This window comes from Zingiber officinale, chromosome 9A (assembly GCF_018446385.1).
Source record: "Zingiber officinale cultivar Zhangliang chromosome 9A, Zo_v1.1, whole genome shotgun sequence".
NCBI lineage: Eukaryota > Viridiplantae > Streptophyta > Magnoliopsida > Zingiberales > Zingiberaceae > Zingiber > Zingiber officinale.
Window position 1 is genome coordinate 13,830,441 of NC_056002.1, and position 21,785 is coordinate 13,852,225.

General features: G+C 37.2%; 3 protein-coding genes across 4 annotated transcripts; 1 reads left to right on the plus strand and 2 right to left on the minus strand.

Moving 5' to 3' along the window:
- Positions 1–775: 775 nt before the first annotated feature.
- On the minus strand, positions 776–4,074 carry LOC122019650 (trafficking protein particle complex subunit 2-like protein). Its single transcript, XM_042577102.1, has 5 exons — positions 3,900–4,074; positions 3,740–3,836; positions 2,050–2,128; positions 1,870–1,951; positions 776–1,148 (listed from the first exon to the last, which is right to left on the minus strand). Exons 1-5 carry the CDS (start codon positions 3,930–3,932, stop codon positions 1,008–1,010), a joined length of 432 nt encoding a protein of 143 aa, XP_042433036.1. The 5' UTR covers positions 3,933–4,074; the 3' UTR covers positions 776–1,007.
- Positions 4,075–4,812: 738 nt separating this feature from the next.
- On the plus strand, positions 4,813–9,758 carry LOC122019649 (RNA pseudouridine synthase 2, chloroplastic-like). Of its 2 annotated transcripts, none has more exons than XM_042577100.1 (8): positions 4,813–5,199; positions 5,371–5,514; positions 7,029–7,295; positions 7,761–7,963; positions 8,526–8,604; positions 8,811–8,986; positions 9,061–9,127; positions 9,209–9,758. In XM_042577100.1, exons 1-8 carry the CDS (start codon positions 4,861–4,863, stop codon positions 9,275–9,277), a joined length of 1,344 nt encoding a protein of 447 aa, XP_042433034.1. In that variant the 5' UTR covers positions 4,813–4,860; the 3' UTR covers positions 9,278–9,758. The 2 variants fall into 2 exon arrangements, with proteins under 2 accessions (XP_042433034.1, XP_042433035.1); XM_042577101.1 differs by having other exon boundaries at positions 9,442–9,758.
- A 118-nt stretch (positions 9,759–9,876) lies between these two features.
- On the minus strand, positions 9,877–13,177 carry LOC122019648 (rop guanine nucleotide exchange factor 1-like). Its single transcript, XM_042577098.1, has 5 exons — positions 12,867–13,177; positions 12,684–12,800; positions 12,084–12,613; positions 10,657–11,007; positions 9,877–10,458 (listed from the first exon to the last, which is right to left on the minus strand). The coding sequence occupies exons 1-5, from the start codon at positions 13,036–13,038 to the stop codon at positions 10,045–10,047; spliced, it is 1,584 nt and encodes a 527-aa protein (XP_042433032.1). The 5' UTR covers positions 13,039–13,177; the 3' UTR covers positions 9,877–10,044.
- Positions 13,178–21,785: the final 8,608 nt, after the last annotated feature.

Genomic DNA, 21,785 nt, shown 5'->3' on the forward strand with positions numbered 1-21,785 from the left:
AAGTCAATGAATCAATTGATCGATTCATTCCCACCAAAATTTTCCACCACCATACATAATAAAAAAATACAGATCTTAACATCACAAATAATTCAAACTACAAAATCTTAACATCACAAATAATTCAAACTACAAAATCGACTGATGAATTAACTGATATCGGATTAATATGAAACTAATTTTTATGTATGAATCTCTACCTCTCTTGATTATATTTATGTCTTTGAACATCAATTTGACCTAATATATTGAAAACAATGATTTTTTTAATACAAATTAAAATTTTCATATCAATCCGAGATTCTATCAGCCAAATTTTTTGAACATAAATTAAAATTTTTAAAAATATTTGTGTTTAAAAAATTATTACTATCAATATATTAGGTTAAATTGATATTTGAATACTGATTTCATGTCAATCTAAGATTGTTTAATCCATCACCCAATTTTTCTAAAATCAACTTTAATAAAATAAAATAAATAAAATCAATCAAAATTTGATTTACTTAAAATTTGATGTTTCAGGATTTGATAATTTTAAAATTACCCTACATATTTTAATAATTTAAAAAATTTACCTACGTGATCTAGTAAAACAGGTGAAGAATCAATACACCAAAATTTTCCACCACCACATGAACAGAAAATACAAATCAATCCTGACACGGTGCTTAGCATCACAAATAATTCAAACTAAAGAGTTTTACTGCATGACATAACATGTTAGGGTTGTGCTAATTAAACAATGACATGATTTTAATGAGATAAACTTCAATGAGCAAAATAAAATTTTCCCATATATTTCAACAACTTAGTTATTTTGCATTTCGAAAGTTCAACTCCAATGAAACTGTTCTTCCATTAGATCTGTATTATGCGGTATTATTATCGGCATTTTAAATCAAGGATTTTGACAACTACAAGAACAGAAGATCAAAAATAGTCTACAAATTTAACAGTTGAATTTAAAACTTGTTCAGCAAGGGAGGAAAAGGGGGAAGAAGGATTCATCCATATGTGCCTGGTGCAAAAGCTTTGACGATGCCGCTGACTCTCACGGCAAAGATCCTGGAGATTATCTTCTTTCCTGGAACATGGAAGGGGTTGGAAACAGCATCGACGTATGCAGCGTGGAATCTCCTGAAGAACTGAACACAAAGAAACTAGCTAATATGATTAAAAAAAAAGAAGGTTTAATCTATAAATTTTATAGAAGAATAAGAAGCATATAAGTTAATGACCAAACTATGTGATTTATCAGTCCCTGTGTATCTAAAAGTTATCGATCATATCTAGAATAATGGTTTTACCTGCCCATGATGCTTCTCTGTGTTGTAATTCATTTAGCTTACTAATGCTAACGCAATGTTGCTAATGAAAACCTTTTAGTGCTTTAGGGTATGTTTGCTCCTGAGGAAGAAGAAATGGACAATAGGGGTATCCCTCCCCACATTTACTTTGTGAAACATGATAGAGGAATGAGACAAGACGAGACGAGGGGCGGTTTAGGTGGTGTCTTACATTGTCCTAAAAGTGAACAAAAATGGTGTAGTCGAAGACCAAAAATAGATTGGGCTGGCCACCTTGATCAGTAGTAAAGGTTTCAAAAAGACATGGTGAACAACCAACCACAAAAGAACCTATCAATCCAAAAACCAGCCTTACTGAAAGTATTTTATCACTTATATGAAGTAATATACTACTAGCAAAATTCACAATAAAACATGGAGTAATGTTATCTATTTCTCATAGAATACTTTGCTTCTTGCTTATTTTTAAGATTCATGCAGTTACAATTCTGTAATTGGTTTATGAAAGAATCAAAAACAAGAACAAAGAAAAAGTCCAGGAAGGCATAGTGTATCTTACACTCCTAATATCAGTATCTTTGACATCCAAATCAGTTGTTACCACGAGGAATTTCACCTTTGTGTTAGACAAGTACCCATATCTGCAGAAAAATAAAATAAAAAACAATTCCAAAAGAGATGCTGCACACGTCAGACGCAAGCATAATGAGTTTAACCAAAAGAAATGGAAACAGCTTACACTTTGTAACTCTCTGTAGGATATAAAAGACCAAGATAACTCTCATTTAGAGTAATCACGGACCTCTTAGGATTATTCACTGCCAAGCAGAAAAGAAAAAACAATCAGCAGCAGAAGTGACAACGGTTGAAACAATCTCAGGTTGTCAAGTTAGGACACCATCTCGGATTTTAGTAAGATAGGAAAATTTGGCTGTGACTATACGACAGATAACTTCATATTTAAGAAAACTTTTCAAAGCAAAGTTTTAGAAGATGAGTAACCCAGACGTACATAAAGAGGGTAAAACCAAACAAAAGAACTTGACGAAGCAAAGTCAGATCTTGGTAATGGACTGTATTTAGTCGTCCAGATTTACCATTTTGCTTACCAAGAACTGATAGCTTAAAACCAAATCCAGTTGGATTTTGGATGTTTTTACTTACCAAGGAAGACATATGAGTTGACTGCGGAATTTACGTGACATAGTATGTAGAGGAAAGATAACTTCCAGTATCTTTCCAATCTAATGGGAAAAAATTTCAATACCACTAACATACTGGAAAAATATTTGAATTAGGCTAAAAGGCCAGTTAATTAATTTTATTTGATGTGCTGAAATGTCTACGATAACATTTTTCTGTACTGTGATTGCAACCTCAATTAGAGGATAAAAACTACCCAAAAGTTTGGAAAAAACAAAATCCAATAGATTTTATGAAATAATTTCTTCTTTTTGGTCAATATCAGGATAAGAACATTCACCCTTAGAGGAGTTTGCTCAGTTATTGCCCTTCACATATTCATATAGTGGCCTTGGCCACCTATGAAAATAGAATATTTTTGTAACACAGCACACAATAATTAAGAATTCTTTTACTTAAAAAATCAACCATCATAGGTTTCTACTTCAGTTTTCTGTTCAGTCAGTCTAACATTTCACAGGAATTGAAATATATGCAATAAGAATTCCAAATGTTGTTGGAATTCTTAGGTTTCTACTTGTGTTAATGGGCTCGAGATCACCAACAATGCAGTCCAACCTAAGAGACATTACTACCTAGTTCCATACTAAATGAATGGCTGATGTACTCATTCCATCTAATTTTCTTCGTTGATCGTAATGACAGTGCACTCTACTTTCATTCCTATGGTTTCAGCATAAAAAGAGTTTCACTCAATAGATTGAATTCTTCTCAGGTGAATAGTTCTATGCATATAGCTCATCAACCACAGGTGATTTCCACTTGAATCAATGATAAATGCTTCATCACATCTTGAAATTTTGCACTCTCAGATAAAATAATACTTTGGCATTCCGTGTTTAATTGTTCAAAATATATCTTGGAAACTAATTAACTAATTTGCATTGGAATGATGGATTGAGGATCAATTCCTTAACGCAGATACAACAAATGGAAAGAGAACAGAATGGTGCATCCGAATTCCGAAGGATCCATCCACTAATTACATTCATCTCATTTTGAATTTGTCAAAAAAAAAAAAGGGGCTTCTCGATACAAAAGCATTGCAACGCATAGCGGGGCTTGAGAATTTTTGTTATCATTCAACAAATCCGTTTACTCTTTCCTTGTTAAGTATCCAGAGACAAACAGGGTTATCTTCACCAAAAATTTCTAAGAAAACGGCCTTTCCATCGAAAACCATATGCGTTGAGTAAAAAGAACAATAATGGAAGAACAGGAGAAACCTCTCTCGTCAATAACGTCGAGGGAGCAGTGGACGATGTGGTGGAGCTTGAGGGCATCGTCGGCACCGGTGAAGCTCTGCAGGTAAAGCGGGTTGTTCTGCGGCATGCGAGAATCATTATTAACCGATCAGGTAACTAACCAGAGGTGTAGAAGACCGACCTGGTGACCGACGACTGCGACGCACGCGATCATCTCATCCGAGATCTTTCGTTGACGGGCGCGATCTCGAGGACGGCGCGTGATGCGACTCCAGCCGGCGAAGGCGGGGGCGGTTCGATTGGATCAGGAAGCCCACGTCTGAGCTTTATCGGTTTCGGCGAGGAAGAGGACGATAAGGATCGCGTGCGGTCGATGACATACCAAACAGAGAAGCTTCGCGTGTTATTAGTCGACAGCTGGGGAAGAACTCATGGGCCAAGCCAAAGGTGAGACGTACGTTTGGGTGACGTGGCTCAATCTTGGCAAAAGGTGGAACCGCCACCCTAACGACTTTTGGCCCCGGCCCCATAAAATTTTAGAGGGATCACGATTTTATACCCCGAGTGTAATTAGCGACCTTCGACCCCACAATTTTATTTACAGACATCTAACCAGCTGATCCAGCCGGGGGCGACGTGGTTCAATCTTCTATAAAAGTTGGAACCGCCAACCTAACGGCCCCCTCAACCCGGCCCCACAAGTATGAGAGGGAGTAAACATATCTTCCGAAAATAGAGCCCATCACGATGTAAAAGGTTGGAACCGCCAACCCAGCGGCTCCCTCACCCCGGCCCCACAAATATGAGAAGGAATAAATCACGATGAATACGGGCCCAGCTATGACATGACGGTCTTAGAAAATAGAGCCCATCACGACGTGGTTCAATCTTGAGAGAGAGAGAGAGAGAGAGAGAGAGAGGGGGATACGGAGAAGAATTTGCAGGATATTTTCACCTTGCTCCATTTTTTATCCAACCTTTTTACTTTATCCCTTAGAGTTTGAAAAATATCACTTAGCTTCTATCAAATTCCCATATAAACGGACGGCCCAGATGACGTATAAGATCCATTTCAAAATCTAGCCCTTCATTTCCTCATTTGGTGGTCCTTCCATCCATTCGATCCCTATCGTCCTCGGGCGATGCTGCGGCGGTATCCTGTTCCGGCGATCTCTTCCTCTTCGTATTCGTGTTTCTCCTCTTCTCTCAATCTCCTTCTCCGAAGCCCTACTCGGTGCAGGGTTCCTCGAAGAGCCCTCTGCTGCTGCAATCAATCTACCGGGCCGGAATCGCCGCCTCCGCCGGTTGTGATCCGAGCCAACCATGCGGGGTTGAGGCTGGAGGAAAAGGTCGAGGTCGGGTTGCAGAAGACGAGGATTGATTCGTGGATTTCCTCCCGGATTCGTGGCGTCAGCCGAGCTCGGATCCAATCCAGCATCAAGTCTGGCCTCGTTTCGGTCAATGGTCGAACCGTTAATAAGGTAATAACTCGTCTCTCTTATTGGTTTTGGAGAAACTGAGTCGCCATCTTGTTTTCGCACATGCCGCTTTCAAAAAATTTGTCATTTTTTCTTTCGCATTTTAGTATATTATCCATTTTCCCCCTTTTGTTTGCCACTTTGCTTATCTTCTATGGTTCTTCATCTCGTCAGGCTTCCCATGTTGTTAAAGGAGGGGACATGGTTTACTGCATGGTTTCTAAGTTGCAGCCTTTGAGGGCTGAGCCAGAAGATATACCTTTGGATATTGTATACGAAGATGAGCATGTTCTAGTCGTGAACAAACCTGCACATATGGTAAATCTCAATCTAGTTTGTGCATGTCGTGTTGATTGTTATTTACATCTTTTATTTCAAGGGTGTTTGGAAGAAGCATTATTACTCATTTACATTTTGCATCAAATGACGACAATATTGTAGTTTTATTTTAAAAAACAGAGATTGAAACTGAAAACTTTCTTTTAAAATTCAGGAAGCTATAATTTTTTCCAACTCATATTCATTGTTACATTTCCCTTTTATGCAATGATAACTCAAATTCATACAAGATGATTTATGGGATTGCCATGTTTTAGTTATTGATTGATTGATATACTTAAGACATGACCTATTATTGTTACATTGACTAAAACAAATTTTAAGTAGAATATTGTCTCAGTATTCATCAATGATTGTACATTCAGAAATTAGATAACCATTTTCCCTCTTTGAAAACATATACTACAAAATCAACAAACAACAACATGGACATTGATTGCGCCCTCATAGGATATTCACTGTGTGTTATATACATAATGTCTCAGAGAACTCATAACTATACATAACATATGGAAGCAAAATCTTTCTGATATGAGTTGAGAGTTATGTTACTCAGATTTGGGTATGAGTATTCAATACTAGTGTAGGATCCGTGTGTCAACATAACTCTTTTTTTTTTCTTATTTTTTTTTTTTTTAACATTTTGACCAACAGAATTGTTGGGTAGGGAGAGGATGGATAAGTGCCCAAGTATAAAGGTTAAGAAATTATGTCTTAGTTCAACAGGATGAAAAACTTGCAAAAGTTTTTTTTACCGAACTTTGCATGATTTTGTAGTAAAAAAATCATATGCTTGTTCATTGAAAAAAGACAACATTTCTAGAACTTGTAGATGATCATAGGAGTTCTTTCTAGAGGTAGGATATCATTTGTGAAAGATAAACATTTGAATGGGCTTCGATCAATCATTAATCTATTGAAAGAGCCAAGTTTTGGGTTGTGGGTTACTATAAGGACAAATAAGAACTTCATAAGACACTCAACTAAAAAGGAGTAATCATGGTGTATGAAATTCTTGCCTATTGGGTGGATCAATATGAATGTTCACCTCCATGATTGTCTTCTCAGTTATAACTTATATCTTTCATCAATTATTCCTTGCAAAATTATTAGAAATTGCTGAGGACATGAGCAAAACCACTTTATATCGGAGCTAACCTGGAAATATACTGAAATGCCTAATCTAGAATTTACTTATATCAGACTAATTGGTTAGTGGCATCTTCTTCTCACAGAAAATACTGAATTGTATAAGAACTTATTACTTTACTCTCTAATTTGTGTTGAAATTTGGAGCTAGCAAAAATGCACAATATATGCTTATAAATGCACTATAGGATGGGGTTATTCATTCTGAGGTTTTGATTGTGTTAATGCTTTCAATTGTATTCTTCTTTATTTGACACTATTTTGCAGGCCATACCCTTTTTCTATTTTACTGACCGGCTTGTATTATTCCCTTTTCTTGTGCTTCTTATTTGTGCCGCATGTAGGTTGTTCATCCTGCACCTGGAAATCCGAATGGCACATTGGTGAATGCCATTCTCCACCATTGTAGGCTTCCAACCATGGCATGTGTAAAAAGTAACCAAGCATCTGAAGCTGATGAATATTCCGACTCTGACAGTGAAATCGAAGACCTTTGTACCGAGCAGTATACAGCTGAAGGAATAGATCTAGAAAATTGTGATGCTTTGATTAGACCTGGTATTGTGCACAGATTGGACAAAGGGACAAGTGGCCTTCTTGTTGTAGCCAAGGTGAGCAGAAAGAGTTTGGAATTTTGATTTTTTTTTTACTGATATACAGATTTCTTCTTATTCTCTTCCATATGTTTTTGACCATACGCATAGCATTCCATGAAGCAGTGTCTATTCATTTTGCAATGGTTATAGACTATTATACTGTGCGCTAAGCATTATTCAGCAGACATCAAATGTGTGGTACTTTGGGCATGGTCTGCAATGGAGAATCTTTTTGCATGACTGCATTAGTGTATCCTTCCTCATATGAATATATTGAAAATTTGAAATTATCACAGAATGTCAACTCTAAATATGTGTCTGATGAAGAAAATTACATTGTGTTCACGCTCTTTGTTGAACTGCAAATCACAAGTAATAACCCTAAGGGTTCATTTGCATTGCAAAATTTGAGTAGCACATTAGATATTTCTTTGAAATCTGAGAATGTTAACATTTGAGCTTTTTCCTTTTTGGTGACAGGATGACCATTCACATTCCCACCTAGCTGAACAATTCAAACAACATACCATCCACAGAGTGTACATCAGTCTTACTTCTGGCATCCCTAACCCAAGTTCTGGAAGAATAGAGGTGCCAATAGCACGCGATTCTAATAACAGGATCCGAATGGCTGCTGTGTCTGGTTTAAACAACAGTAGGCATGCACGCTATGCTGCTAGTAGGTGATTGATGTTCTTTTCAGTTCTATTGAGAAGGATGTTTCCATTATTTTTTTTCTATATTACGAAATAAAAGTGAATGACCTCCCTTCTTTACCCTAACGGAGATATTGGATAAAGGGCAAGTTATGACCCTTTTGCATCCAATGTAGTGTTGATATCCAACGTAGAAAAAGTTAACTTATAATTTTCTGATTGGTTGGTCTGTTTATTCAACTAGATAAACATAGACTATTAAATAGATTTTGTTTTTTTGAAATCTGTGTAAGGGCATTGTTTGTTTAAAGAAAATTTGAAGGCTAGATGTTAGCCAAGGATGCATTTGGTTAAGACATTTTAAGCCCCATTTACAACTATTTCTCTGTGGTAGGTCCTTTCCCATTCATGATAGTATAGGGATTTGTTTGGTTTGGTGAAGAAGATCATAGTTTTTCTGCAAAATTTTTTCAACCTCTGGTTTGTTGCCTTCTGCATTAATGTTTTGTCTGAGTGAATCTCTACATTTGTTTCAGAGTTCCCATTTTGCTCCGAAACTACCAACAATGTCTAACTTTTAAAACTCTAGGTACAAAGTAATTGAGGATTTTGCTCGCGGGGGAGCTGCAATGGTGCAATGGAGATTGGAAACAGGACGCACACATCAGGTACAAATGTTTCGATAGTCTTCTGCAATGTATGAGTGACGCTAAAGATTAAGTTTGGATAGTCTTATTAATATTAGTGGCTATGATAATATGTAGAATTTCTTTATAGGCTTTATACTTTTGAAACCATGAGAAAAAAGAACAGAAATTATAGGTTGCTTGAATTAGATATCTATTGTATCTTCTGATCTTTCATTGTTTTGTAGATCCGCGCACATGCAAAGTACCTTGGGATTCCCTTATTAGGCGATGAAGTTTATGGAGGCACAAAAAGCATGGCGTTGTCGCTTCTTCGACCAAGAATACCATCTTCTCTCCATGGTCACCTCACAAACATTTTGTCGAAGTTAGAGAGGCCGTGCCTCCATGCTTTCTCACTAGGGTAAAGAGCAAATGCAATTTTTTGGTGATTAGACTCCTTTCCAATCTAACTTCAATCTTTCCCTTCTTTCTTAGATTTAAGCATCCTCACACAGGTGAATTCCTACGGTTTTCATGCCCTCCACCTGAAGATTTTTCTGAGGTATTAGATCAGCTCCGGTCTGTGTCTAGCCATTGTTCAAATAATTAGTTCATTTAAAATTATGGTTGTCTATTATTACAGCTGCAATTCTTTAAATATTATAACAAAGGAGAACACAATGCACAACATTTTGAAACAATTTCTAGCTAGGAATAAATTGCGACCGGTAGTATGGATGGCATGAGGGTTTACTTGATGCTTTTGGGAAGGAACCTATGTATGAATCAGGAAGCCATGATTGATTCTTTTCAAGTTTTAGTTGACGTCTCAACAATAGACCAGTGGCATGGCTGAAATCCCATCGAGATATGCAGATCTGGTGGAAGCACTGAAATGCGAGAATATCACGTTGAATTGTGTTCATCAACAGCAATTTGAAGCTGATGAACGGGAAGATCTGCTAGCAATCTTTGTGAGACAAAAAGGAGAAAAAGATAGCTGGAGTTTTGGTAGTTGCAGAACACCAACACTAGTATCGTCTTCCTTTTATTCTTCCTCTCCTCTAATTGGCGCTTGCACTGGTTGGAACTCAAACTATTTTATTCTGTGCCATAAATAAACTAAGATGATGACAATGTACGAAATTCTTGAGTTTTAGTGGGGAGAGCACATACTTATCCTTCGTCTGTCATGATTCCGGAACCTTAAGTGAATGGGAGATCTAGAATTCCTTTCTATGGCAATGGCAAGTTACTTTGGCTATAATACTTCTAGCTAATCGATTGCCAATAGAAAGCAGCAGAATCTGCTGAAATCCAAGAAGAGTAAAACGCAAAACTTGATATTCGTTGTTTCTGTACACAGACAACTCTAAGCACCCGACAACTACTGGTCCGCATCTCATATGCTTGATAATTCCCAAGTGATAAACAGCCTTGGACTCATTTGCAAGGGTGTTGCTCGGCTTCGTTTTGAAGTTAGTCCCTCGCATGGGAATCTCCTGTTTCTCTTCTGCCACTTAAGTTCCTAGTATATGACCATATTGTCTCTATATCATGAGAAATAGGCTTTGGACCTTGGAGCCTGCCGTTGCTTAACGATGGAATTCTCAATGGGCTTCCGGTAACTGGAGTGGAAGCACAAAATGTGGGTGTATCAAATGGTGAGGGATAAGGTGGTGAACTATTCATGGACAATGGGCTGGGCGAGAATCGTTTTTGAAGTGGAAGTCCTCCTAGTCCTCGATAATCAAAGACTGCAATAGCTTCAGCAGCAGCACATTTTTTTGTAGCATCGTCCACAAAGATCAAGTCATCAATTCTTGCCACGATATTGAAAGCCAAACTCTCCATTACCCTCGAATAGCTCTCAAGAATGGACAGTCCCACATCCTGCAAAAAAAGAAAAAGCTTGCACGGTTAGTTCCATTTTGGAAGTCTTTCAAGTATGAAAAAAAGTTCCAAGAGTAAACTAGACATGTTTCGATAGAATATAGCATACAAGTCGTGCCATACATTAAGCCCGTTATGCACAGCTTGAAACAATTATATTACAGAAGCAATAGCTATTGAGGGAACAGTACGACCTACCCGATTATACTGAATCTTGTTCATATCCAGATCAGTCTGAGGGAGACCAGGGAAACGAAGTCGTAGGCTTTGCAAGAGGCCATCAGCCCGGGAAGCAAAAAGTAGGTTTCTTTCACTGTCACCAACAAGAACCTTAACCTTTCCACTCCATGACTTTGTCTTGCCTTTCGTTTTTGGGTGTTTCTTTTGGCCTTTCAACCGCCAAACATATATTGCTGCCTCGATCCTATTTGTTATTTCGAGAATATGGTGCTCAGAAGACAAGTCCAAAAAGTCCAGAAGACAATCAGGTGAACATTGCTCGGCGGTTATGTAGCGGTGAATGATGTCGCCTAAACAGGATTTCCCACTCTGCAATTTATAAAAAAAGCAAAAATCTAGTAAACATCACAAATGAACTAGGACAAGACTGACAAACAAAAGCCGTAGATTGATGTAATATAATTAATACTGGTAAACTGCAGTAGATTGATGTAATATAGTTAATCCAGGTAAAAAATTTTGTTTACTCCTACCAATGTAGTCAGCGTATAGGTTTCTCAAGATTATGCTTTCTTCAAAGAATGCATCGTTGTCATTATTGTCATGATCATCAAGTCATGTTTGTCCTACTAGTCAAAAGGACGAACAAACAGAAGCAGTAAATTGATGTAATACAGTTAATTCTAGTGAACTTTGTGCAGTCAGCCAAGCATGAGCACTATAGGTTTCTCAAAAAAAAAAAAAAATGCTTTCTTCAACGAATGCTTCATGATCATTATTACCATCATGTTTATCCCAATTATTTATGGTATCTTATCTCTCCACTGAACTCTATGCAAAAATCATAAAAGTGATAAATAAAAGAATTTATGCTTTCTCAGAATTGTGTCGTCAGATATTGTGTTAAATTCAGTGTACCTTCTTCCCATTTCCAGTTTCTGCAAATGATGTTTGTTTATTGCGTTCTACATTTATCATGCAATTTCATAATTTTAACTACTAAATATATGAAATCCTACTGTTCTCAAATTGTTCCTTGGTATATATTTCTATTATTCTTCTCAAGTATGTGCATTACCACCATTTAGTAAAAGCAAAATAACAAAAAAAAATCCTTATACATGTTGGAATTCCTCGAAGGCCCAAGAACTACAAAGTTTCACCTATACTAGTGTTTCTAACAAAGCTGATCGATCTTGGAAAATTTAAATCAGATCTCAGTTTCATAAACTTAATAGCTCCATAAGTTTCTCCACTAACTGTAGTTCAGCAATCACTTGTTCAAGAAATTGACATAATTCAACACCATATGAAGTAGCTTAACTAAGTTGCAAGAAACAAACTATACCTTAGGCAATGTCTCATAGTAAACAACAGGAATCTCCATTGAAATAATTCAACACCATAAGAAGTAGATTAACTACGTTGCAAGTGGCAAACCATACCTTAGGTAGTGCCTCAAAGTAAACGCCGGGAATCTCCATCTCAGCAAGCACTCCACTGTTAATGGACATTGCTGCCTTCAGGATCTGATTCACACAATCTCTAGACTGCTGCAGCCTCTTCCTCGCCTCCTCCGACAGACCGTCCGGTGGAACCCTCGGAACTGGCAACCACCATTTCTCTTCCTGCCTGAACGATGGCCTTCGTGCCGGCGACTTGGTTCCATCCCCATCAGCATCAGCCACCAGGATTCCCCGATCTACATACCAGAACTCGGTTTCTCGGAACCCATCCAGCGTGCCGAGGAGCATGGAATCCAGCTTCCTGAGAGCCGGAAGGTTCGCCCGGAGGTCGGCACGTGGGCGGGAGATCATCACCTCGAAGGTGCCCCCGCCGGGGAACTCTTGGATGGCCGGGATTAGCTCCACAATGTGGTCACTCACGCTTAGTAGCCATCCCATCTCCCTCCGCCACATCGCACTCTTCTGCGGCGCCAGGGGCTCCAACCTCCATAGCTCCCCAAACACAGTAGCTGATTTGAAGCACATAAACGATAACAATCACGCAATGGAGTGAAGGGGAGCGAAGGAATCGGGTCTCACCGGAGAGATTGGTGATGGCGTTCGAGATCGCGAGGGCGGTGGATACGCCCTTGCCTCCGCCGGACATGTCTTCGCCGAGAAGAAGCTTCGCGAACCTCTCCTTCATCATCTCCACTTCTGAGAAATTATCTCACTCATCAACTTGATCCAAAATAGAAACGGAACGCGTTGCAAGAAACAAACCGGAGACATCGGTCGGCCGCTTCTCCGATTTGGGTTCCCAGCAGAGAGCATCGGATCCAGGCAGAAGCGCTTCCGCGGGCACACCAACCTCCGAAGAGGAGGCGCAGGCGCGACGCAGGCGGTCGTTGGGTTGGTCGTCCGCCTCCTCCTCCTCGGACGAGACGCTCCGCATTGGCGCCGGAGGCGGTCAGCCGGAGAGAGGAGAGATCGCGACTGCGACTTAGGCCTCGCCGATGAACACCGCTGCTCGCTGCTCACAGTCAAGTAAAGGTAAAAGCAAGCGGCTCGGCTTCTTTTTACTAACCAAACCGCACACAAAGCAACACGCCGTGCCTTTTAATATGCAACGCCGTTTTAAGGAAAACGTTCAACCCGGCCCCAATATTTACATTCCTTTCAAAAGAACCCACAGAGTTCCAAAATCATCAAAATGCCGCTATAGCTAGAATACGTTTAAAAAATAATATAAATCTTAGGAGGCAAATGAAAATTTCCCCACTTTTATTTCCCCTTTCACTTTATTTTCGTATGTGATTTTAATTATTATTTATTATATTTAAATAGGATCGCAAATGAAATAAATATCCATTAACAAACTCAATCTCCAATTGATTAAATACTATTCGATCTTAGATCTAACAAGAACTCATTTATACTCATTGAATTCTTGATTTAATGAGGACTTATTTACATTCATTAAGTATGAATAAATAATGTAGCTTTTATTTATGGAGTATAATTATAACAAACTCATAATTATTTATGCTAACAACATGCCTGATGCTGTCTTATCTAATGCTAATTACAGTGATTAGAGAGAGATAAATGGTGGCTCTTCTTCCACAAGCCTATAGAATTAGAATACATATTATTGTTTTGAGTGGAGTTAAGTTGGCAAGCCCAGAGTTGAATAACTGAATGGATTGAACTGATCGATGGTTTTGATGGAGAGAACATAATGATCGAATAAAGAATAGCTCGTTAGATTTCACAAGTTTTGAAAGAATTGAACTGATTGATGTGACAAAAGATAATTCATTTATTTTTAATGTTTTAATCAATCTCCCTATGCTAACATAAAGAAGATAAATCACGAATGACTACAAATTATAAGTGTAATGATCAAAATATGAAAGAAAATATACTCAGATATGTTGAGTTTTGATCCTATGATCTAATATGATAATGCCCTATATTTTAATCATCGTACCGCAAAATTGAATTGAGCTGATTGATGAACCATGTAAATTGGACCTAATAGACTAGGTGAATGAAATGATTTAAGAAAATCATAAGGAAATAGGCTGAACGAATAAAAAAACAAAAAGTGTGATCGTAGAAGTAGAACCCGGTAGTTATTCAAATGATCATACCTTAAATCGTATTTGATACGGTGCATAATGGTAGGACCCGGTCGTCTAGAGTCAAGGAGACGTGACAATCAGAAGATAAGGAGACGTGACAGTCAAAAGTCAAGGGGATATGGTAGTCAGAAGTTAAGGGAGCGTGGCAGTCAACAGTTAGAAGGACGTGGTAGTCAACAATTAGGAGGGCGTGACAATCAGCAACTAGGGAAAGAAGAGGTAGGACCACCTGGTGTCGTCAGACGAATGATGCCCGATCGAGTGCTTACAGATAAGGATCCCAGATCTAAATCAGGATGTGCAATCGGGGTGATGCCTGACCTGATTTGACTGGTCAGGTTTTCATAACTCGGTTATGTTTAGGCCTGGTTCTCTCAGTAGGCCAACTCCCGGTCAGCTCTTGAGTGATCTCGCCACAACTCTCCTTGCCCCTCAAGACTTAGGTCAGGTGTTATACCTGACAGATCATCCTGTGCTACCCCTAGTCATACCAGGGCGGGACAGAAGGCGTTATGCGACAACAAAGTCAGAGAATCATAACTGTCTGTCAGAGAATAACTGCTGTATGTCAGGGAATATTCCAATGGTATGTGGTCATTTGCGAATGGAACCATCTTCTAGTTCATAGGAGGGTGCTACGCATCCTCCATTACCAGACAGGTCCTGACACCCAACATTCCCTGACATCAGTCAGACTCCAGAGGTATGCACTGTCATATAAAAGGGAGGTTTTCTCTTTTGAGCAGGTACGCTCTCATGCACATTCGCACTTGTCTTCTACTTTTCTTTCTCCTTCGTACACTGTTCTTATGGGGGAAAGCACCTGACTTGAGTGCCGGAGGGTCTGCTCGGGGGACTTTTCTCTGGTTTCTAACCTCTAACGTTCTGTGTACTTGTCTGAGTGCACGTAGAGTTCAAGTACCGCCGGCTTAGTTACTGTCATCCGTCATCGCCACGTGGGGGTCGACTCTTTGGGGGCACATACGATAAGAGTGTCATAGTCGTCTTTCCGTCAATACCAATAACAGTTTATCTGGCTTTCGTCTGACTCAGACTCCAGATAGGATCAGTATTTAATAGTCGTCTTCTAGGAACAATATGTATTTTGTATGTATGTAGAATTTTTATATTGAATCCTATTTTTTCTATTATATATTTGTGATTTTTTTTTTAGTTTAGCCTTCACTTTCCAAATTAAAATTATATTTTTCTTAAACTGAAACTAATTTATGAAAAAAAACATTTAAATAGACATAATTTCTTATTAAATTTTTGTTACTTTTCTAAAATTTAGTTTTCTTGGTTCGCATTGATATTTTACATTTATGGGAAATGAAATTGAAAATTTGAAACAAAAAATATATATCAATTTTTATTGTTTTCATTCTACCCATCAAATAAACTACACTGTTTTATATAATTTAATGCGTTCTTGAGCTTATTATCTTCCAGTTGAATTATTATTTGCGAGCTTAATTAATTTTTTTAACAAAATACTTCTTAAGGTCGTGCTCGACTTTGCCGCCACCGCAATAATAAACACTTCGTCTACAGTGCAACAATGGATGTGGGGCTAATATTAAGCCTCCAATTAAACTGACGCATGATCCAATTAAAATCCAGGCTTTTATTGGCAAATTTAAAATCACAAATTCCCTGATAAAACGAGGCGATAAACAAACGATAAATTATGAGGAAAATGCCACCAAACTTTTCTTTTTTTTTGCAAAATATATTAAGAATAAAAACAATAATTTAACTGCTCATTTTGTATATGTTTAATGTTTTTAAGAATATTATTTCAAATTAAATTTAAAAAGCACGTCTTGTTTTTTTTTAATTTACTTAGATGATATTACGAAAACACCCTTGACGGAAAAGATTTGAAAGAAAAGGTGGGAATTCTATTATAAAAAAATAACGCTGAGGAAATTTTTGTAGATGTTTTGGAAGCCTTAATCTAAATCAAATTGGTTTGAGAACATGCTTGACCTTTTTTATTTTATTTTTCCTTTCAAATCAAATTTAGCCTTTTATGTTATTTCAGCAAACAAAAAAAATTCTTCTAAGGACTAGATAATTATGTTTAGTTTCGCATATTATATCGTGACTTGTGTTTCACTAGTTAGTATCATGCAGGACAAATGTACATTAGTCACGACAACTAAGAGTAAATATTGCATTCACAATCATCTTTTAATATTTCGCTAGGTACTATTTGTTTATTATTTGCTATAGTTTTATTTATTAATATTACAAGATTATTTCTTAGTAGTATTTAGAGTTTATATAGTATTATATTTGTGGATATTAAGTTTTTTTAATTTATGATTTAAATTAATCAATTTGTAGTAAGATGATCTCTTCAATTGTCTTGTATTTCATTTGGTTATCTGTACTTAAAGATTCTAAGCTTAGTATTTAGATTTGTAAAAATTATTACCTAAATATTTATTCACACTCACCTAATTTTTATGATTTTGTGATGTCTATTATTTTAGAGCTAAAAAGATTTTATGAACAAGCTTATTGATTCTTTAATAGTGACAGTTAACTATGGACTAATCAACGGATAAACATTGACGTTGATTATAACTTTTGTTTTATCTCAATTTATATTAAAATTTGTTGATATTGTAAGACTTACTTCTTTCATATTTTGATTTGCTAGATTGTCTCAACAAATTTAGTTGGTTCATTAATTTGTACAAGAGAAGAAATCCATCTCATGGAATTTGAGACAAGGGAGGGCTGAGTAAAGGAATTGAAGATATGTCTGCTACTAGTAAAAGAATAGAGAAATAAATTATTGAAAGTAAAAAAAATATTGAAACTCATTATCACATAAAGTAGATAGAGGAAAGAAAAACTTATTGAGGAAGGTAGGTAAAGAAAAGAAAATCATTTAGCACTTTGATAGATAATGTAATATAAAGATTAAATTACTTAAGGTAAGATTTAAAAATTCATATAGTTGCTTATGGTTTGATTATTGGTTGAATTTATCTAAATGATCTAAATATTTATTTATTTCAATATTGTATCATACTTTTGGATTTAAAAATTAATTCTTTTTAATATTTTTAATTTATTTGACATATGTGATTGTTTCGTATAAAGTAATATATACCTGAGAAATATAGAAATAAAATATAATAAAATTTAATGATTTATTTAAAATTAAAATTATATACATTTATAAATGAATTAAAAATAAATTTATAAAAGCATTAAAATAATATTTAATATGTTATTTGAGGCGGATTAATAACATATTTAAAATAAAATTAGAGACAAAATTTACATTTGAAATTAAATTTTTTTATTAACTTAAAAACATATTTATAAATAGTTTTTTTATTTATTTCTAAAATTAGAGACAGAATATTTTCATCTTAAAATTAGCGACAGAGCTTTTACTAACATATTTTTTAGACGGAATATTTCGTCCTAAACTTTGTTTAGAGACAGAAAAATATCTTTCATAATAGAAGTTGTAAAACCTAAGCCACATGCATTCTAGAAATTGAATAAGAACTTTAAACAAGAAATACAAGTACATTAGTATGTGTTGGTGCAAGTTGCACTAACTGTTGAACTTAGGTTTTAATGAATGATAAAGTAAGTTAAGTTAAGTTTGTTATGATCTAACGATGTAACTAAGTGTGCAGGAGAAGTCCAGATAGGTCAATGGGCTGACCGGATATCTGGCAAGAAATCCAGCTAGGTCGACAGATTGGCCGGATAGTTGGTACGAAGTCTAGATAGGTCGACGGGGTAATTGGATATTTGGCACGAAGTCCAGTTAGGTTGACGGGTCGACCGGATAGCTGACACGAAGACCAGCTAGGTCAACGGGCCGACCGAATATTTGGCACGAAGTCTAGACAAGTCGACAGGCTGACCGGATGTCTGGCAAAACAGTAAGTTAAGGTAAGTCACTAGAGGGGAGTGACTTGGTGAGGATGCGTTCCCCGTTTGAGGGAACAGTAGGTGTCGATCCAACTTAGATCCATAAGTTGAGATCTTAACTAGATTCTGTTCTCGAGGAGATAGAATCTAATTACTACTTTATTTTTATAAATTGTGCTAACTTTTGTTTTGCAGAGTAGTATAATGTTTATTGTCTCAGATTAATCTTTTTCTTCAGGAAAAAGCTTTGCTGGAAAAAGGGGTCTGGGCGCCCAGAATGCAAAACTCTATCTCGTCGTAAACGTGGAGAGCGCTGATTGACTGGGCCGACATCACGGTCCAAGTGCCCGGAATTGCTTATATAAACAGTCTTCCACCAAGAGCCAAACACAACTTCTTCTATGATTGCTCTCTTGCGCGCTACTCCAAAGACGCTCCTGCGACACTGCGAAGCTCCTCCGACAACCTGCGACTCAGTTTCATTTTCCTTGTTGTCGGTATTAATATTTTTATAGTTCTTGTACTAAATTGTGTAATAATTTTGTGAATTATTAGTGATTGTCCAACGAAAGCACTCTCATGTGCGGGCCTTGGAGTAGGAGTCGACGAAGGCTTGGCTCCGAACCAAGTAAAATTGATTCGTTAGCATTGCTTCAATTTTTCTGTTTCCGCCACTTACTCGATTAAGTTTTAATGATCTCTATTCACCCCCTCTAGCGAACTTTACGATCCAACAAGTAGTATCAGAGCAGGTACCGCTCTGATTTGGTGCAACCACCAATCAGGCAAAGGGGATGTCTTTTTTTCTTTTTGATTTTAAGTTTTTCGACATAATCCAAATTGGTATAATTAACTCTTTGGAAAATTCTTTTTTGTAGCAAATTAAATTGAACTGGTGTAACACCAATTCAGTCTTAAATTTTTTCTCCCACACTGCTAAATCCAAGACCAAGTCTTAGGATCTTCTTCCTTGTTTCTTTGTGTGCAAGAGTTATGACCCAAATTGAGGGATTCAACACTGCCCATCCTCCCCTCTTCAATGGTGACGACTTCCCATACTGGAAGAAACGAATGAAGGTCTATCTAAAGACCGACTTCGACCAGTGGTTCGGCGCCATCATAGGCTATAGGCTCCCATCGACAACTCCAAAAATCCAATGGACCCAGAATAGTGGAATCTGGAGATGAAGAAGAAAGCCCAAATAGACTTTAAAGCTCTCAACACCCTCCAGTGTGGGCTAACGAAGGAGGAACTGAACCTCATTGGCCCACATGAAAATGCAAAAGAACCATGGGACAAGCTCATCGAACTGCACAAGGGAACCAGCGATGCGAAGGTAACCAAACAAGACCTCTACTTAAATAAGTTATTTAATATTAAAATGTAGGAAGGAGAATTTGTGAGTCAACTCCACGCGAGGATAAAGGACATCCTCAACGGGCTTCACACTATCGACCACCAAATGGAGACCTGTGATCTAATAAGGTACGCCCTGAACGCATTTCTTCGAAATGCACTATGGCATCCATAGTGGATGCTTACAAGATTTCAAAGAATCTTTCTAAATTAAAACTTGACGAATTATTTTGTGAACTTGAACTCCATGAGCAGACTAACTCAAAATAGCCCAAGAAAGGAATTGCTCTTTTTGCAGGTTCCTCCATGGAAAAGTCAAGAACCAAGCCTGAATATGAAGGTGAGTTTGACCAAGACTCAGAAGATGAAGAATACCTGGTGAACTTGGTAAGAAAAATGTTCACCAAGAGAAAGAAGAACTTCAGTAGAAATGACTTGCAGAAGATCAACTCCACTAACAAACCAAAAAATGTGACCTGCTTCGGATGCAACAAGAAGGGACACTACAAGAACGAGTGCCCAAAGCTAAAGAATGACAAAAATAAAACAACTAATAAGAAAGCACTCAAGGCGACTTGGGACGAATCATCAGATGAATCGGATGCCGAAGATCAAAAGCACCGAAGCTACCTCGCGCTGATGGCCTGCGAATCAGAATTAGACAACGAATCGGAAGACGGGTCTAAACCCGAATCAAGCCACGAGTCTGTACTTGTTTATGAAGGTTCCGATGAGGTATGCTTTAATTTAATCAAAAAGTTTTTTAAAGTCATTGCATGCTTAAATAAAAAATTAACTGAAAATGAAAATCAAAATAACAAACTTCTGGAGGAAAACCAACAACTCAAGGAACATATTGAAAATCCAAATCAAGTTGTAAAGCTTAAGGAGGAAAACTCAATGTTAAAAGTTGAAATTAATAAACTTAAAGGGTTGTTAGAAAACTTTACAACTAGATCTAAAAACTTGGATTTAATTCTAAAAATCAAAAAGGTGTAATCAACAAATCTGGGCTTGGATACAAGTTCAGCTCAACAAATAAATCATTTATGTCACTGATAATTTGTATTTTGATGCACTATTTTGGCTATGATACTTGCTATTTTATACTCTCTCGTATGCTTAATTCCATATTTATATCATGTTTTACGAGTTGAGTTTTATTGGAGCGTTGAGATAATTTTTCCTATACTTTCTGGCATTTTATCTAAAATTGTGCATCTTATTTGTAGGGAAGCAATCTGGAAGATCTGGACCGTCCATAGAGATTATCCTCATCCAAGTACAATTCATCTCCAATTTGGATCAAGAGAAGAGCCCAATTTGAGCCAACAATTCAACTCTTAAAGCCCACTCTTCTCAAGCCCATTCTAAGAGCTCCAATTCAAACCCAATCACAAAGGCCCAATTCATCCAATTTGAAGCTCAATTTGAACCTTACCTTAATGAACCGGATCTAGCTTTAGTGGATCTACCTTCTCAACCAAAACCCAAGATCCGGAACCCGTTAAGAAACCCTCTTCTTCTCCTCACGCATGGCACAGTAGCTCTCGGCTCGTGATTCTTCTCCAGCGGCGGTTAGGGCACGCAGCCACCTCCCCTTCTTTCTTCTCCCCGGCGATGGCGCTAAAATTTGATAACGAATCTATCACACTCGTAAATCAAATTAATTCATTTATACTCAACCGAACCCCTTAACCTACACTAAGGTAGTATAGTAGAGGACCGGGTCGTCTCTCACGTGGAAACAGTGATAGGACGTTTGCTCTCAGACGAAATCGAACAATGGGGTTTGTTTTGGAATTTCTACACCTAATGCAAATAAGGAAATCCTAACTAAACAGCAAATATAAACTCATAATGCAGTGTCACTCTACACTATGAGGATCCAAGAAACATTAATAAAGAAAGCAATACTCAAAGACAATTAACTAAACAAACTTAACGACAATTATACGAAACCTAATTATGCATAAAAGCTAAACTTGTACCATATTGTCACGCTATGATACAAGATCAACAATCATACATAATAAACTAAACAAAGTACCAAAACTAATTAACATGCATCATAAGAAGATCGAACATGAAATTAAGCTAACAGCTACACATTAACAAGCATAAGAACTTAACTATAAAATGAAACAAGAACAACAAATAAATCCTAATTAACCAATCCACTTCTCCACAATCAAACACGCAAAGTATTCTGTCTGTCACTACAAAATCACCGAGGAAGAAGACCGCTGTCACTGGAAAACTCCTGGATCCGGTGGACAGCTGACA

Coding starts and splice junctions, on each gene's coding strand:
- LOC122019649 (XM_042577100.1), top strand. CDS start 4,861: ATGCTGCGGCGGTATCCTGTTCCGGCGATCTCTTCCTCTTCGTATTCG. Junction 5,515..7,028: donor TGAACAAACCTGCACATATG/GTAAATCTCAAT, acceptor TGCCGCATGTAG/GTTGTTCATCCTGCACCTGG. Junction 7,296..7,760: donor GCCTTCTTGTTGTAGCCAAG/GTGAGCAGAAAG, acceptor TTTTGGTGACAG/GATGACCATTCACATTCCCA.
- LOC122019648 (XM_042577098.1), bottom strand. CDS start 13,038: ATGCGGAGCGTCTCGTCCGAGGAGGAGGAGGCGGACGACCAACCCAAC. Junction 11,008..12,083: donor ACTTTGAGGCACTACCTAAG/GTATGGTTTGCC, acceptor TATAAATTGCAG/AGTGGGAAATCCTGTTTAGG. Junction 10,459..10,656: donor ACAAGATTCAGTATAATCGG/GTAGGTCGTACT, acceptor CTTTTTTTGCAG/GATGTGGGACTGTCCATTCT.
- LOC122019650 (XM_042577102.1), bottom strand. CDS start 3,932: ATGATCGCGTGCGTCGCAGTCGTCGGTCACCAG. Junction 3,837..3,899: donor TCGCAGTCGTCGGTCACCAG/GTCGGTCTTCTA, acceptor CGCATGCCGCAG/AACAACCCGCTTTACCTGCA. Junction 1,149..1,869: donor AAGATACTGATATTAGGAGT/GTAAGATACACT, acceptor CTTTGTGTTCAG/TTCTTCAGGAGATTCCACGC.